We start from the raw sequence: 15,968 nt of genomic DNA, 5'->3' as shown, positions 1-15,968 counted from the left end.
TATGGGGCTCGATCCCAGGACCCTGGGATCAGGACCTGAGCTGAAGGCAGAGGCTTTCACCCACTGAGACACCCAGGCACCCCAGGAAAGATATTTTAAACAGAAAACAAAAGGTACCAATCTTTTAAAAAAATATATACTGGCAAATTGGACTTTATTAAAATTAGTAAGTTGTATTCATTAAAAGAAGCCAGACATGGCCTGACCTGCCTTCAGCTCAGGTCATCATCCCAGGGTCCTGGGATCGAGCCCCATATCGGGCTCCCTACCCTACGGGAAGCCTGCTTCTCCCTCTCCCTCTTCCCCTGCTTCTGTTCCCTCTTTCACTGTGTTTCTCTCTGTCAAATAAATAAATAAATATAATCTAAAAAAAAAAAAAGCCAGACATAAAAATATATTGTATAATTATATACATACCTATGAACATATGTCTAATCACATATAAATACACACTTATAAAGAATACCTGTATACCAAAAGGAAGAAAATCTATTTTATTTGTTTATTTTAAGATTTAATTTATTTATTTGACAGAGAGAGAGAGAGAAAGAGCATGAGCGGGCGGGAGAGGGACAGTGGGGGAGGGAGAAGCAGGCTCCCCGCTGAGCAGGGAGCCCAATGTGGGGCTCGATCCCAGGACCCTGACATCATGACCCAAGCAGAACGAAGACATTAGCGGACTGAGCCACCCAGGCATCCTGATAATCTGTTTTTAAAATGAGCAGAGGACTGGGTCACTTCACAAGAGAGGTTATTCACGTGGTTCCACAAATGCTCAACATTGTTCTTTATCCAGAAAATGAAAGCGCCAATTAAAACCATGAAAGATTCCACTCCACACTCACCCAAAGGCTCAAGTAAAAAGATCGACAGACACCTCTTGTTGGTGAGGACGAGGGACAATCCCCTAGAGGAGTGTCCGTCGATGCGACTACCTCATCAATGTCTTTGACATCCTGCCAGAGCCAGGTACGCACCCATGACCCAGGACGCCACACCCAAGAAAAGTGAGAGACCAGGTCCACCAACAGCCATGTATAAAAATGTCCACGGCAGCTTCTTCCTTAACTTAGCCTCAGTCTGGAAGCAATCCAAATGCCCACCAAGAGGAGAACAGATACACAGCTTGTGGTATACCCACACAGCACGCCACATGGGATTCACAAAAGGGCAACACAAGCTATGACCATACGCAACAAACATATGCATCCCACAAACATATCGAGTCAGAGGAGCCAGACAAAAGAACATGTGTTGAGTAATTCGTCCGAAGAACAGAGGCAGGCTAAACTAATGTATGATAGAGGTCAGAATAATAGTTACCTTTGGGGTGGGGGAGTGTTCAACGGAGCCTGTTGGGGTTCTAAAAACGTCCCCTATGTTAGGTGGTGGTGCATGATTTCATGTATATGTGAAAACTCACGGAGCTGTCCACTTACGATGTGGCCGCTTTACTAAATTCACCTCACTAAAAAACGTTTTTTCTAAAGTAAGCTCTATGCCCAAAGTGGGGCTTGAACTCATGACCCTGAGATCAAGACTTGCACGCTCTACCAAGGGGGCCAGCCAGGTGCCCCCAATAAAAACAACAGTAATTATTTTAGATGTTCTAGAAGGACATGTATCAAGCTGCAAGAGTGATCACCTCTGAGGAGGACCTGGAATGGGGGGAGGTGCGACAGCACAGAATATTCTCACCTTCTCCTCATTATTATTTTATAAGAGACCCTATATTTGAGTAAGATATATGGTTTGATTTTCCCATGTTTCCTTGGAGTACTTGGACTTCTCAGTATTACCAAAGAGATGGTAAGGGCTATATTTTCCAACACATTAAAAGGGAGCAAGAAAGGGTCTGGTTTTACCTTCAATTTAAGCACATGGGTCATGAGCCCCAGGTTGACCTATTCAAACTAACATATACTGGTCCTTTTGCAAATCCAGATCCCCTGATTCCCATTCACTAGAACCCATGTTAAGTCCTGACGTTCAAAACTTTCTGACAGCTGCATCATGGCAAGAGAAAAGAGACTGCATACTTCCTTGAGTTTCATCACCAGTAAAATCCATTCCATTGAGCTATTTCCTCCCCTCATCGTTCCTCTGAGGAACATGGCCAGCCTCACAACATCCAAATCTATTCATCTGCCCAAAGACAAAAACTAACACTTTTTTTCTATTTTATAAATATAAATATAAATTTATTTTTAGTTAAACTGGGTGCCTCAAGGACAACAAAAACCCTCTTGTAAGCAAATTAGTAAGTATCTGGGCACACACGGACACTGGGCACAAAGCGAGAGTCTATAGATGCTGCACACGGACTTGGACAGATTTAGATGATCTGAACACAGCGCTTATGAAAAGTGTGGGGCATTTAAATTTTAAAAAAAGAAGAAAATCAGGCTCAAACCCAGATCCTCAGTACTAGTTTGGAAAAGATGCAGTCCCTTCTCCTGTATCATCACACCCAAACGTAATTTAGACAAGTCCATTCTGCTGATAGTGGGAAGGGTTAACCCAGTCCCAGGGTTCCCAGTGCCGCAGAGCCGACTGCTGCACGAGAGCCTGAGTTATTTCCAAGACCACTGGATAATTTAATCATTTGTGGAAACTGGGGGAAAAGACATTTATATTAGATTCAAAGACTGTCAGAAGTCACAATGGGTAATTACATTATGTAGCAAGAAGAACTGAAACACTGTATCTTTTCAGCTTGATACTGAGGAGGCTTCGCCACCACCAAAAAACAAAGTAGGGATATAACAGTCAAACCCCTGTTTGTTTGGGGAAATTACAGTGCTCCAAGTCACACTCTCAGGCAAAAGAACTTATGAATTCCAATGTTTTGACACTGCTTTACCTGCTCCAATGTTGGGATGCTAAAATCCGGTAACCGATCATATCCTTAGAGAGAAGGTAAGTGGTACTTGCATAAAAATAACAAAATGATGCTCTCGGGATACAAAAACACAATATATCCTTGGAAAAAGTAAGAGTCAAGGAGAACAAGTCAATCTGGCCAGGACCTATCAGAAAGTCCTAAAGCCGTAACTGGACCCAGCAATAGCACTTTCGATAACAAACTTGGGTCTGACCTGAGGGAGATAAACAAAGGGAAAAAAATCATCATGGAAATTTCTGAACCACACAAAGGGCCAGAACTCACACAGCATGTGTGGATCTCAAACCTCCAGTTGGAAATTTAGATTGACGCAGTCTTGGCTGGCGAGTGACCCAAGGGAATGCCAGCTCCCTGGAGAACTCACTTTAACCTTGGCCACAGATAAAATCCCAAGGAACGCATATCCATAATCACACAATCTGTTCTATACCTCACATGTTTTTCTGCTGTGGTTTTTACCTTCTTATAGGACTGAAATATAGGACCATGACATTGGTGTAACATGAAAGCCCTTTCTTTGCGCAGTTTTCACAGTATGTTAATGTTAACTGGGAAGCTATTTACCCTAGTGTGAAAACAATGGATGATACCAAAAACTCCAGCATGGATCAGATTTTTTCATTTTGACCCAAGTAGTCTCATCATATGTGAATTCCCCCAAGAAACTACATGTCTGAGGCCTTAATACTCTGAAAGACTCGCGTCTTAAAGGACAAGGGTTGTGGTGCTCGATACAGATGCCTAGTTTTACTAGGGCTGTTGTTATGTTGGTGGTCTGGTTACAAAGTTCTGTCACTGTTAACTGATCTGTTTCTAAGCCTATTTTCCCCCAGAAGCCCAGTTTGGTTTTTTCAGCCGTGTCTTTACAGAACATAAGTTTTGTAGCAATGCATTTATGACATTATAGCAGAAATGTATGTATCACAGAAACACACAAGGAAATAAGTCACCATGAGCAAGTCAGCAGAAACAACAAATTGAAGAATCAATACACAAAGACATAGACACTGAAATTCATTAAATAGGGAATATAAAATTGGTATATTAAATATGTTTCAAGAAGTAAAATATGACAAAGTCACAAGAAAATAACAAAAAGACTACACAGATTTTAAAGAGAGTCTAAAGGAACTTCTAGAAGTGAAAATGTAACAACTTCTATCTTCATCCATCTTCAGTGGATGTATTAAACCACAGATTAGACACAGCTTAAGAGAGAATTAGTGACATGAAAATTCTAATGTGAAGGAATTACATGCAGCATAGCAGAGAAAGACAAAAAGATGAGAAACAGAAATAGAGCTTAACAGGCAGAGAAGATACAGAGTAGAATCCTGCTTGTAGAATCTATAGAGTAAAATTTACCCTGCACCTAATAATCAGAGTTCCAGATGAACTAGCAGAATGGTAGCTAGACACGCATGGGAAAGCTCCAACCAGGAGCCAATAAACTCACCAAGTCAAAAAAAGAGAAAAAAGAAATTCTCAGCTAGATACATTACAGTAAAATTTCAGTGAAGAACTAAGACCCCCCCCCCCCCAAAATCTCCATAGTTACCAAGAAGAAAGGGCGTTATCTTCAAGGGATTAACAGTTAGGCTGGCTTCTCCCGCTCTACAACTTAACACAAAAGACAGCCACAAGATGGTAGAATTAAGTTCCTCCTCTAGGTATAATACAATCGCCCTAGGAGTCTATACATGGAGAAATCATCTTTCAAGGATGAGAGTAGCAATCATCTCAAACAAACAAAAACTGAGATTTTACTGTAATAAATTTCTGCTAAAGGCACCTCCAAAGGATGTCCTTTGGGAAGAAGGAATAAGATCTCAGATACAAAAAGAATGGTGAACAAAGAAAGTAGAAAGCATACTTACAGGACTGTGTAAAATTATGAAAGCCTAACTTGTATAATAGAACCCCAGAGACTCACAAACTGCAATGACCCAAGAATTGTTTGGGAAAACATTAGTAAAGATTCCAAATTACTTTGTAGTTTAGATTTAATACGTACGTTAAAATATCTAGGCTAACCAATAAAAGCACAGAAAGAGAATAGATCATCTCCAATCTTTCGTAGAGGCAAAAGATGGAGTGAGGAAAGTGAAACAAGACCAAAACGTCAAAACTGAAGAAGGCAAGAAGTGTCAGAGCAAGAGGTGAGGGAATGCAGAGAGAGAGATACAAAGAGAAAACAAGACAAGATGGTATACATGAACCCAAACTTTCTCTAGGGAAAAGGAAAAGACCATTGGACTGGATGAAAAAGAAATCGAGGGGCGCCTGGGTGGCTCAGTGGGTTAAAGCCTCTGCCTTCGGCTCAGGTCATGATCCCAGGGTCCTGGGATCGAGCCCCGCATCGGGCTCTCTGCTCAGCGGGGAGCCTGCTTCCTCCTCTCTCTCTGCCTGCCTCTCTGCCTACTTGTGATCTCAGTCTGTCAAATAAATAAAATCTTAAAAAAAAAAAAAAAAGAAAAAGAAAAAGAAAAAGAAATCGAGTCATGTGCCATTTCTGAGTGACCCATCCAAATACAAGGACAAAGAAGCAGGTAGGGTAACAGAGTAATAGAGAGAAAGTTTGGGAAAGATCTGCCAGGCACATACTAGCCCAGAGAGCTGCTAAGTATCAGGCGAAACAGACTTCAAGGTATAAAACGTAAGGGTAGAAAGAAGTTCACTACACATGGATGAAAAGTCAAAACACACTGAAGATACTACAATTCTAAAATTTACTTATTTATTTATGTGTTAAAAGCTTTTTTAAAAAATTTAATTTTTTAAGTAATCTCCACACCCAACATGGGCTCAAACTCACGCCCCCAAGATCAAGAGTCACCTGCTCTACCCACTGAGCCAGTGGGCAGCCCTAAAGTTAATATTTTCCTAAAGTAACTTTACAATGGAAGAAAAAAATGAGAGAAAATGACAGCTCTTCCACTGCCATCATCAGGATGGTTAACTTGGGGATTACCGACCATGGCAGTAAACGGCTTTGAGTCCCCCGTACGTACTGACCCTGTTAATCCTCCCATCAATCCTGTTCTGTGTTCCCTTTTGACAAACAGGAAAAGTAAAGCACAGAGAAGTAACAGATCTCTCTCAAAAAATGATACAACACATGGCAGAAAACAACAACAGAACTTCACGATGGGAAGATTTGCGTGACATCATCGGCAAGTTGGATCTAATGAAAATACATAGAGATGGGTAATACATGCTCTTTTCAACTACTTCCAGAACGCCTATAAAAGTGGACCATGTACTGGGCCATAAAACAAGTCTCAACAAACACCCAAGACTCAAACTCAGACTTCCTAGAATGATGATGCAATGAAATTACAGAAATCCATACTGAAAAGATAAGTTTACATGTTCATATAATTGAAAATTTTTATTTCTTTTAAAGATTATATATAGGGGTGCCTGGGTGGCTCAGTGGGTTAAAGCCTCTGCCTTTGGCTCAGGTCGTGATCTCAGGGTCCTGGGATCGAGCCCCACATCCTGCTCTCTGATCAGCAGGGAGCCTGCTTCACCCCCTCTCTCTGCCTGATTTTCTGCCTGCTTGTGATCTCTCTCTCGTCAAGTAAATAAATAAAATCTTAAAAAAAAAAAAAAGATTATATATATTTATTTAAGTGAGAGCGGGAGAGACCTGAGCGGGGTGCAAGGGGTAGAAGGAGGAGAAGCTGAGCAGGGAAGCCCACATGGGGCTTGATCCTAGGACCCTGGGATCATGACCCGAGCCCAAGGCAGGCACTTAACTGACTGAGCCACCCAGCCACCCACAACTGGAAATTTTTATACAGGCTTCCAAATAAATCACAGGAGAGATTCAATAGTAATGGAAACAAACAACAGTAGTACTCCATACCAAAATATGTGGGTTGCGGATAAAATTGTACGGAAGTGAGAAATGTGTTACTTTTTTTTTTTTTTTTAAGTAGATTCAATGTAGGGCTTGAACTCACGACCCTGAGATCAAGACCTGAGCTGAGATCAAGAGTCGGACGTTTAACCCACGGAGCTACTGAGGCGCCCTGAGAAATGGGTCACTTAAATGCTCACATTAGAAAAGACGAAAAACGGAAATGAGGTGGGCAAGAAGAAAGAAATCTCTGAAAAGGCAAGAGAATTATTTCCAAAGAGGAAGGCAAAGAAGAAAAAGAAATGAAATGAAACAGAAAATTAAAAAAGACAAGGGAAGCTCCACAACAATAAATTTGGGGTTCTTGAAAATGTGAATAAAAATGATTTCAGAAACCTGATCTTCCAAGAGAAAATGGTATAAATAAGCAATACTGGGAGTCAATAAAGGGGGGAACACAACCACATAGGCAGCAAACAGTAAGGTGAGAGAATATTACAGGCAACTTTAAGGCAATAAATTTGAAAGCTTAGGATGAAGTGGGTTTATGTTTAGAAAAATAACAACCCACAGTATCGACCAAAGAGGAAGCAGACGACGATGAAGGTATCGACTCAGTAGTTAGAGACTTTCCCACAGTGAAGGATTACAAAACAGTCAATAACCAATTAATTTCAATTCACATGTATTATTTCAGAGAAGAGGAAAAAAAAGCAACACTCTGAAACTACTAAGTAAAGCCAACTAGGAGGGACAAGAAACATTACAGATCAATTTCAGTGGGCACAGATTCAAGCCGCTTCAGTAAAGTAGTAACAAAACAGATTCAGATCAAGTATTTTAAAAACCCCATCACCCCCTAGCTGGATTTGTCACAGGAATGCTAATTTGGTTCAATATAAGAAAACTGACTCATGTAGTCTATCACATTAACAGATTAAAGGAAGCAGAAAAAGTATTGGCTGGTATTGAATATCAAGTCAAGTTGGAAAAAACCTCCTGACAACAAAGGAAAAGAAGGGACTCCCTGAGCTTGTTAAGGGTTTATTAAAATCGTGCACTAATTAATGGAGAAACATTTAAAGTACTCTCTTCATTATCGGAATCCAGATAAGAAGGGCCACAACGGCTGTTCCTGTCCCCATAATGATGGTCACTGCCAACAGAGCAAGATAAGAAAAAAAAAAAAAAAAGCCGTAAGGATTGAAAAAGAAATTTGCTGGGATACGACTATCTCTAAGAAAGAACAAACAAAAAAAACCCGAAAAAAAACCAAAGTGGAAATAAAAAAGAGAGTTTAGCAAGGCATCTGCCTCTAACCTGAATTCATAAAAGTGTTCTTTTTTTTTTTTTTAAATTTTATTTATTTATTTGACAGACAGAGATCACAAGTAGAGAGGCGGCGGGTGGAGGTAGCAGGCTCCCCGCTGAGCAGAGAGCGCCATGTGGGGCTCGATCCCAGGACCCTGGGATCATGACAGGAGCCAAAGGCAGAGGCTTTAATCCACTGAGCCACCCAGGCGCCCCAAAGTCACGTGTTCTATACTCCATGTGAATTAAGTAAAAAAACATAATAGTGGATAAAAAAAATCAAGTCCAAAGAAAATAAATGAAAGTATGATTTTGGTTATATAATGATGGAAAAGAGACAAAATTATAAATATTACTCCTTGGAAATACATATACCTGTGGTAAAGCTGGGACATAAAGCAAGGAGGCGATTAACACCAAATTAAGGAAAAAATACCCCTGTAGGGAGGGGACCAGGAGCAGGAAGTTAGGGACAGACTTCCAAGGCATGAGTAAGATTTTTCTTCTTAAGCTAGCTTATAGATTACAAGTATTCTTTTGGTTCCTATTCTTTACACTGTACTTATATAATATACATTATTTTAAAAGGTAAACTACCTTTTATTAATAATAGTTGCATGTTTTATTCTTTTTTTCCCCTTCAGCTGTTTGCAGTTTCAGGTATTTCTGTAATCAGCATGGGCAGCTTTTATATTAAGGCAAGGTCATAAAAGTAGGGGCGCCTGGGTGGCTCAGTAGGTTAAGTGTCTGCCTTTGGCTCAGGTCATGATCCCAGGGTCCTGGGTCTTAGCTCTGTAGCAGGTTCTCTGCTCAGAGAGAAGCCTGGTTCTTCCTCTCCCTCTGCTACTCCCCCTGCTTGTGCTCCCTTACTCTCTGGCTCAGTCAAATAAATAAAATCTTCATTAAAAAAAAGAAAAGTCATAAAAGTAATCTTTTAAAAAAATCTCGAATAAAAATCACTCTGATTTTACATTTAGGTAGTAAAATATTTCATAAAGAATGCATACCTTTACAACATTTAGCCCCAAATGATTTTTTTGATCAACTCTGGATCAATCTATTTTATCTGAGTCACATTTTCAATCCTTCGGGGAGCTGGCTCTTTCTTAGGAATTTACAACAAATGAATGGTGATTTATGGTCACTTTACCAGCACATTAATATATCTCTCAGGAAAGTATCCCCACTCCTGCTCAGAGACATTGGTGTGCACTTAAATATATTAGGTCATTATCGAGGAAGCCATGCTAACATGTACCGAAGCTTTAAGCAAGGAATCTGGCAGACTTGGACAAATAACTAAGTAATCCACACTATTTTCCAACTAAACTCATCTCCCACGAATCTGGCAAGAGTGAAAGAAATCTATGAAGACGCTGTGCCTCTTTCTACGTAAAACATGACGCTGCAGACGCCCAGACAGCCCCAGGCAGCCGTGGGATGAATACAGTCCTTTAACAGTCTAATGCTGTTTACACTGTATTGATGACTTTTAGAAAAAGAAAACTCAGCTTCTAGGGAAAAACAGATAGGGAACCACAAGCAGGTACAGTATGAACTTCACCACATTCCGAACTGCGACGCAAGTCCACTTAGAGAAGAGCCCTTGAGGGACGCCCAGGATGCAACCCGCTAAGAACCTGAATGAATCACCTAGAAAATCAGGCCAGCCTGTGTGTCCCTTTATCTCCCCAACGGAAGCATTAGAAGCAGCAGAGCTCTTCCAGATGGCGCAGAACCGGTCTGCTCTGGCTTTTAAAGGGGTTGACTTTTTCTTTGAAAAGCCATTAAGAGAAAGCCACAGCCTCCGGAAACCACGCTCCCCACCTCCCCACCCGCCATGAGCCACTCCTAAATCTCCTGTCTTCATCCTGGGGACGACACAAGTCTACAACCTGCTCCAATCACAACACTGGAGACTCCCCAGAAGTCAGCTTCTGGTCCCCACAACCCGTGACACAAAATGCTACCAGCTGATCCCAGGCTGAGTGGCCTGTAGTGGGGACATCAGAAAGGAGAGCTTGGGGACTGGCAGCCCGGAGGAGCGGTGACAGACATCAGAGGAAGGGAAAGGCCAGAGCTCACAACCACCTTACCTTTTCCACATCTGCTTTGGTGACATTGATGTCAGCGTCCATCTTCTCGAAGTACTGCTGCGCCCTGTCTGCCTCTTTGCAGTCACGTTCAAAGCGTCTTTTACTCTGAAAGCAGAGGCAAGTGGTGACAGGGAGCAGTTGGGAATGAAACCATAAGATTCCTATGAGAACGTATCATTTTGTCTCCATCACCCGAAGAGCTTTCTCCTCTAAGCTGCTTGGTTATATATACATCCGAAAGTCAAAGAGCTCTTCTAAAATCTGCATTTATTTCCACCCCAGCTTTCTAACTTTTATACTTTCCATAGGAGTTTTTAGAAACACTTTGCTTGAGCTCTTTGGGCTCCACACTTTAGTCTCAATCATGGTGTCTAGAGATAAAGGTGATTCAAAATGGAGAAGATTTCTAAAGGCATCCATCCCTTTGGTGTTTTTGTTCTGCACTTACGGATCGATGCAAGCTCACATTCAAATCGAAAGTCTACAGGCATTTCTCCAGTGTCTGCTGTGCACTTACTGATTCGAGTTGTTTCCAGCAGATCTCTATGTGCTGCTGTGCCTTCCGCCCGTCGTGAAAGTACTGGAAACAGAAAACACGTGGGGATTAGCACCCTCTTTGTCATACTCGTACGTGAGAAAAAGATCCATCCGCCTAAAATCATATTTCATTTTTTTAAAGTGGTCTCCATGCCCAACGTGGGGCTTGAACTCAGGCCCCTGAGATCAAGAGTCATGTGCACTAACGGCCGAGCCAGCCAGGCACCCCCTCCTCCCCAATCATACTGAAATACTATCTAGCACGTGCACGCCAAAGAAAGGAAAGGGTTAAAAAATAAAGAGGAAGTGAACATGCAAACGGTCAGAGTTCCCTTTAAAACTTCAGATATGATAATACTGAATTCTAAGACCTACATACAGCACTTGGAAAAAGACAGCAATGTTTGTTAAGACATATTCATTTTTAATTGCTTTGAGAAGGAACTCATGTAGCTCACGATCCATCCACTTAAGTTGTACAATTCACCGCCCTTTGCTGTAATCACAGAATTACGCAACCATGATCACAATCAATTTGAGAACTCTTTTTTATCCTCCAAAAAGAGAGCCCGGACCTCTGAGCCGTCATCTTCCCACCAGCCCTAGGCAACCACTACTCCACTTTCCGTCTTCATAAATTTGCCTGTTCTGGGTTATTTCCTGTGAATGGACTTATACAATATGAGTTCCTTCTGTGACTGACATGATGTTTCCATTAGGACGTAATGTCCACTCAGCAGGATGTCTTCAAGGTTCATCCGTGTTGTCACGTGTATCTGCACTTTATCTCTCTTTACTGCCAAGTGACATAGTGACATTCCATTGTCTGGACATATATAAACATTTTGTTTATCCTTTCACAATCGATAAACACTGGGGTTTTCCCCGTTTAGGGCTGTCGTGAATGATGCTTGTTGCAAACATTTGTATAAAACTTTTGTGTAGCTGGATGTTTCCATGACTTAGGCCTTTTTAGATTTAAAAATAAATTCATTCCCCCCTGCTATATGCAAAGGCCCTGAGGCAGGTAAGTGCATCGTGTTGACTAGTAAGGATCCTAGGGGGCTAGACCAGGGTGAGCCTCGAGAATATCAGGAGAGGGGGTCAGAGAAGAAAGGACCAGACTGCGTAGCATTTTATAGACTTGTGGCCTGAATGAGCTGGGAGCCATGGGTCATTCCAAGTACAGAAGTGCCCTGTTATGTAAAGGAAGGTTCTAGGTAGGAGCCTTTCTCCAACCCTGACCACAGGGTAGCCGTGCAGGTGGGGAGCAGGTCTGAGGGGAATCAGACACAGCTTTCGACATGTGAGCTTGACATTCTAGGAGACCCCCAAGTGGAGAGCCTCCCAGGTTGCTGGATGGCTGCAGGAGAATCCAGAGAGCGGCCAATGCTGTAACGATCAGCGTTACAGGCATCTAACGGGAGCTCGATGTCAAGCTACAGCCTGGACGAGATCACCAAAGGAGATAGGACCCCAAGGAAAGACCAGCTAGAAACACATGGAAGTATGAAGAAAACAGTGTCCTTTTTATCTGGGGCCCTAAAATCCTAAATCCTGACCCAGCCTTCAACTGTGACGTCACCAACTTTGTCAATGTGGTGGGAATTTCCCAGATCCGTTCTCTGCCCTGTACTGTGTCCCAAGAGGCTGACCTGCATGGACCACATGCAGGCTCCCTTGCCCTCGGGCTCTGTCCGATTTGCCACAGAGGTTCCGGCATAGCAGAGGGCAGGAATTTCTATCTATCTGCAGCTTGCTCTCGCTATGATGCTCCAGGTTGGCTAGGTCCTCGACCTAAGGCCACAGCTCGGGTCAGGCACTCCTAGGAAATGCCTACAATTCTCCCCTGTCCCCGTCAGATCGAGGGGCCACAGCAGCTCCCCACCCTGACTAGCCCCAGGGTCCTGCGCGAGCACTATTGCTTCTCCAGGGTAAATGCTCCTTTTACTAGACAACCTTCCTTCAGTGATTGGGTGTCAATGTGCATCTGTGTTCCAATGGACAAGGTATAAACCTTGGTGGGGGTACGGGGTGGGGGGGGTCCATGGCCAGAAAGAAAGCAGAAAGCAGGACAGGCGGAACAGGTCCCCTGTACCTTTCCATCCTCCCCTAGTCAGAGCTTAGGGCCCGGCTGAGCCACAAAGGAGGGCCGGGGACCGGGGGTTGGGGGGGTGGACAGGAAGGAGGAGACGAAATCAGATTTTGGTTTTTTAACAACAGCGTTCTTCTTATCTCTCTCTCCTTTGAGGCCACGTTTCACGTTGTTAAGTTCCTTTTTGTGGCAAGTTTTACCCATCCAGCAATTTCTTTTTTTTTTTTTGTCTCCATGAATCCAAGAGGAGCCCCCTGGGGGCTTCATTCCTCAAGTTTCATAACAGACGTAGGGATGAAACTGAACGGAGACTGAGTCTCAGGCTAGAAATAAACAAGCAAGGCGGGGATCGAGGCAGTGGAAGTAAGAAGGAGGCTGAGGGCAGAGCTAGGAAGATCCTGAACCTTGGAGGAAGTACAAAAGGCAAGTGGGTTTTCTGAAAGCCAAACAGACATCACTTTAACACGGAATGGAGGGCAGGAGGGAGGAGGGAAGTCCTGGGGGCAGGGAGTCAGGGGAAGAGAGAGCGGACAGCGAGGCAGAGGAACAAGGCTTAGCGGTGCCCTCTCTGGCTCCTGGAGCCCTGCCGGGTCAGAAGCTACATTCCTGAATTGTCAAGAGGACGATCCCCCATTTCGCAAGCAGAATTACTGTGTTCTGCGATTTGCTGGAAAGATCTCCCTATCCCCCGGCCCAGTTTTACTTCGAGATTTAAAGACAGACATAAAGACATAAAAAAACCCCTTAGCACCAAACTCAGACCTGTGCTCTAGGTTTATGGTCTTGAAATGGGTGTTTTCACAAAATGCGAGGCCAGTCCTGGGCTGAGAGGAAACACACACAAGAATACGCAGAAAGTGACAGGCACTGCCAGGAAAGGCTGAGTCGGCTGTATCATCAAAGGAATCTTCTCTGGAGACAATAGGTACTCCCCCTCCCCCCATGCCACACACACACACACACACACACACAGAGTCATATTCTGGGAGCAGAAGGCTGATTTTGATTGAAACCCACACAGTAAACTTTCTCCCTGCTCCTTCATTTAATACTCAAAAATAAGTATCATCTTATTTTTCAAGCACGGTTGTGCACCTTGACCTGACAGAGAAGCTTTCTCCCACGAAGGACTCCTTGGCCGCAGTCCTGTCCGACTAAAACAACCATCTGAGAACTACACTTGAGATCCTAATGTCTCCCGTGACATAAGGAAAAATCAAGGTGTCTGTGATTTTCCTTCTAACGTATCTCTTCCGGTACGTGGTGGTGCCTGAGCCCTTAGGAAATCAGAGAGTGGTACCGAAGGCCTCTTGACCGTCCTGAACGTACCACGACCGACAGCGGTCATCTGGAGCCACCTCTCTCTCTCTCTCTCTCTCCTCCTTCAGTCGGAAAAGCTAGCTAACAGTTACAAAGATAAACAGACCAGCTTGCCAGATGTGCGTGTTGTTTATTAACAAACAATGGCAAAGCGTTGCTTCCCCGGACAGTGAGCAAGTGTGTCTCTTTAAAGTGTGCCTCCGAGCTCTAAATAAAGAGGAATTGTTCTCTAGAAAAAGATAATAAGTCTTTTGGAGCCACAAAGTGAAGTCATCACAGTGCTTTTCTCCTATCAGCAGAGATGGGAAATGGCATCTCTGGGGACCCAGAGAGATGCGGCTGACTTTCTCCTGGAAGCAGGGTGCTTTCATTTCTCTTCGGCAGTAATAACAGACTTTTGAAAATGCCTGATGGTATCTCAGCAGACAGCGAAACTTACTTTCATTTCAACTTTTTGGTTGGACCTTAAAAATATACGGGTAGAGTCTACGTATATAATAAAAGCATCCTTCCAGATTTTTTAGGATTCTCCCAGTAAGCAGGGGCCGCTGAGATAAGAATCAGAGGAAACCTAAATTAAGCAAGCACAAACTTTAAGAAAAACTACAACGACAAAGCTTCCAAGAAGGTTTTACTGCGCTGCAAGAGATCGCCCTTAGACTGTGAAAATGTTTATCATTCACACTCCACAATTAGGTACAACAGCTGCTCGTTCTTACACTATTTATATATAATAGACCACTGATTTTTAAAACTCCATAAAAAAGCAAAATATGGCAATGATGTGAGAACAGCCAAATCCAGAAAAAAAGGAAAAAAAAAAAAAGAGAGAGAGAGAGAGAGAGAGAGAATAAACACTCAATTGAGGACAGTCAACCATCTGGAATTTTAAATAAAACTCAGATTCCCCAGATGAAAACAAAGGAACACAAGACTTGAAAAGGGCAAAGAAAAAAGGGGCTTGCAGAAAATATGTCTGTGACAAATATTATAATTTCCTCAAAACCCACAGCGTGGTGGGTCTGAGCAGCTTCCAAGCCTGACTCGGGATTAATTAGCACAACTACGAATCCTTGCTGCAGAGACATGGCTGGGGACCGGGGAAGGAAACTCAACCACCGTCAGTCCCGCTCACGGGAGCCACCGCAACCCCAAACCATAGACCTAGAAGCGTTGGTGAGGGCAGCGCATTCTGATCTGTGTGGGATGGTCACAGGATTAAATAAACATGATTTATTCAGGAAGGTCCATTTTCCTCCATCTATTTATAACGCAAATACTGTCCCAGTGAACTACCTCCCAGTGTCAGGCTCAGTTGCTTAACCCTACCCATCCCCTCGACCATCTGGGCACCGGGCAGGGGACCCCACGCGCGATCCAGCAGCCGGTGCCAAGTGGCCTTTGTCCTCTCCTGGGGTGCCATCTCCCCACAGCTCCTGTCATTCTCATGCCGGCTTTTGCTACCCAGACCTCTCCACACACTGACAATTCACCTGGACTCCAGGAGGCTTGTATCTGTCTTTCAGAATAACCCCTTCTCTCACATTTCTTAAAATTCTGATTGTTTTTGAAGAATCTCAATTAACTCTTTTTTGGACTTGAACTCACGACCCGGAGATCAACAGTCACATGCTCTATGGGCTGAGCCAGCCAGGCGCCTCCTGATTAACTCTTAGGATGAAAGAGTCTGAAAATGACCAACATGGAGCAGTGATGCCCCTCACTCGACCCCTGCTGAGGGTATCAATCCCGGACTTCCAATCCCAGACAATGCGCATCACCATCAGTAAGAGTTTCAGATAAGGCGCCAGGTTGACAAGGGTGAGACGTTAGGGGCAG

At 43.3% G+C, this 15,968-nt stretch overlaps 1 protein-coding gene across 16 annotated transcripts in view; it reads right to left on the bottom strand.

Annotated features, from left to right (window-relative positions):
- The window catches only part of FNBP1 (formin binding protein 1), a 143,702-nt gene that overhangs the window by 51,543 nt on the left and 76,191 nt on the right, over positions 1-15,968 (bottom strand). For all 16 annotated transcript variants that reach the window (XM_059141397.1, XM_059141389.1, XM_059141388.1 and 13 more), the window contains exons 5-6: positions 10,695-10,757; positions 10,178-10,282 (exon numbers count right to left, since the gene is read on the bottom strand). In XM_059141397.1, the coding sequence (XP_058997380.1) occupies positions 10,178-10,282; positions 10,695-10,757 (168 nt within the window). The remainder of the gene's footprint in view (positions 1-10,177; positions 10,283-10,694; positions 10,758-15,968) is intronic.

This window comes from Mustela lutreola, chromosome 12, assembly GCF_030435805.1.
Source record: "Mustela lutreola isolate mMusLut2 chromosome 12, mMusLut2.pri, whole genome shotgun sequence".
Classification (NCBI taxonomy): domain Eukaryota; kingdom Metazoa; phylum Chordata; class Mammalia; order Carnivora; family Mustelidae; genus Mustela; species Mustela lutreola.
Note: the sequence above shows the minus strand (reverse complement) of the source record. Positions and strands in the feature narration are given on the sequence as shown.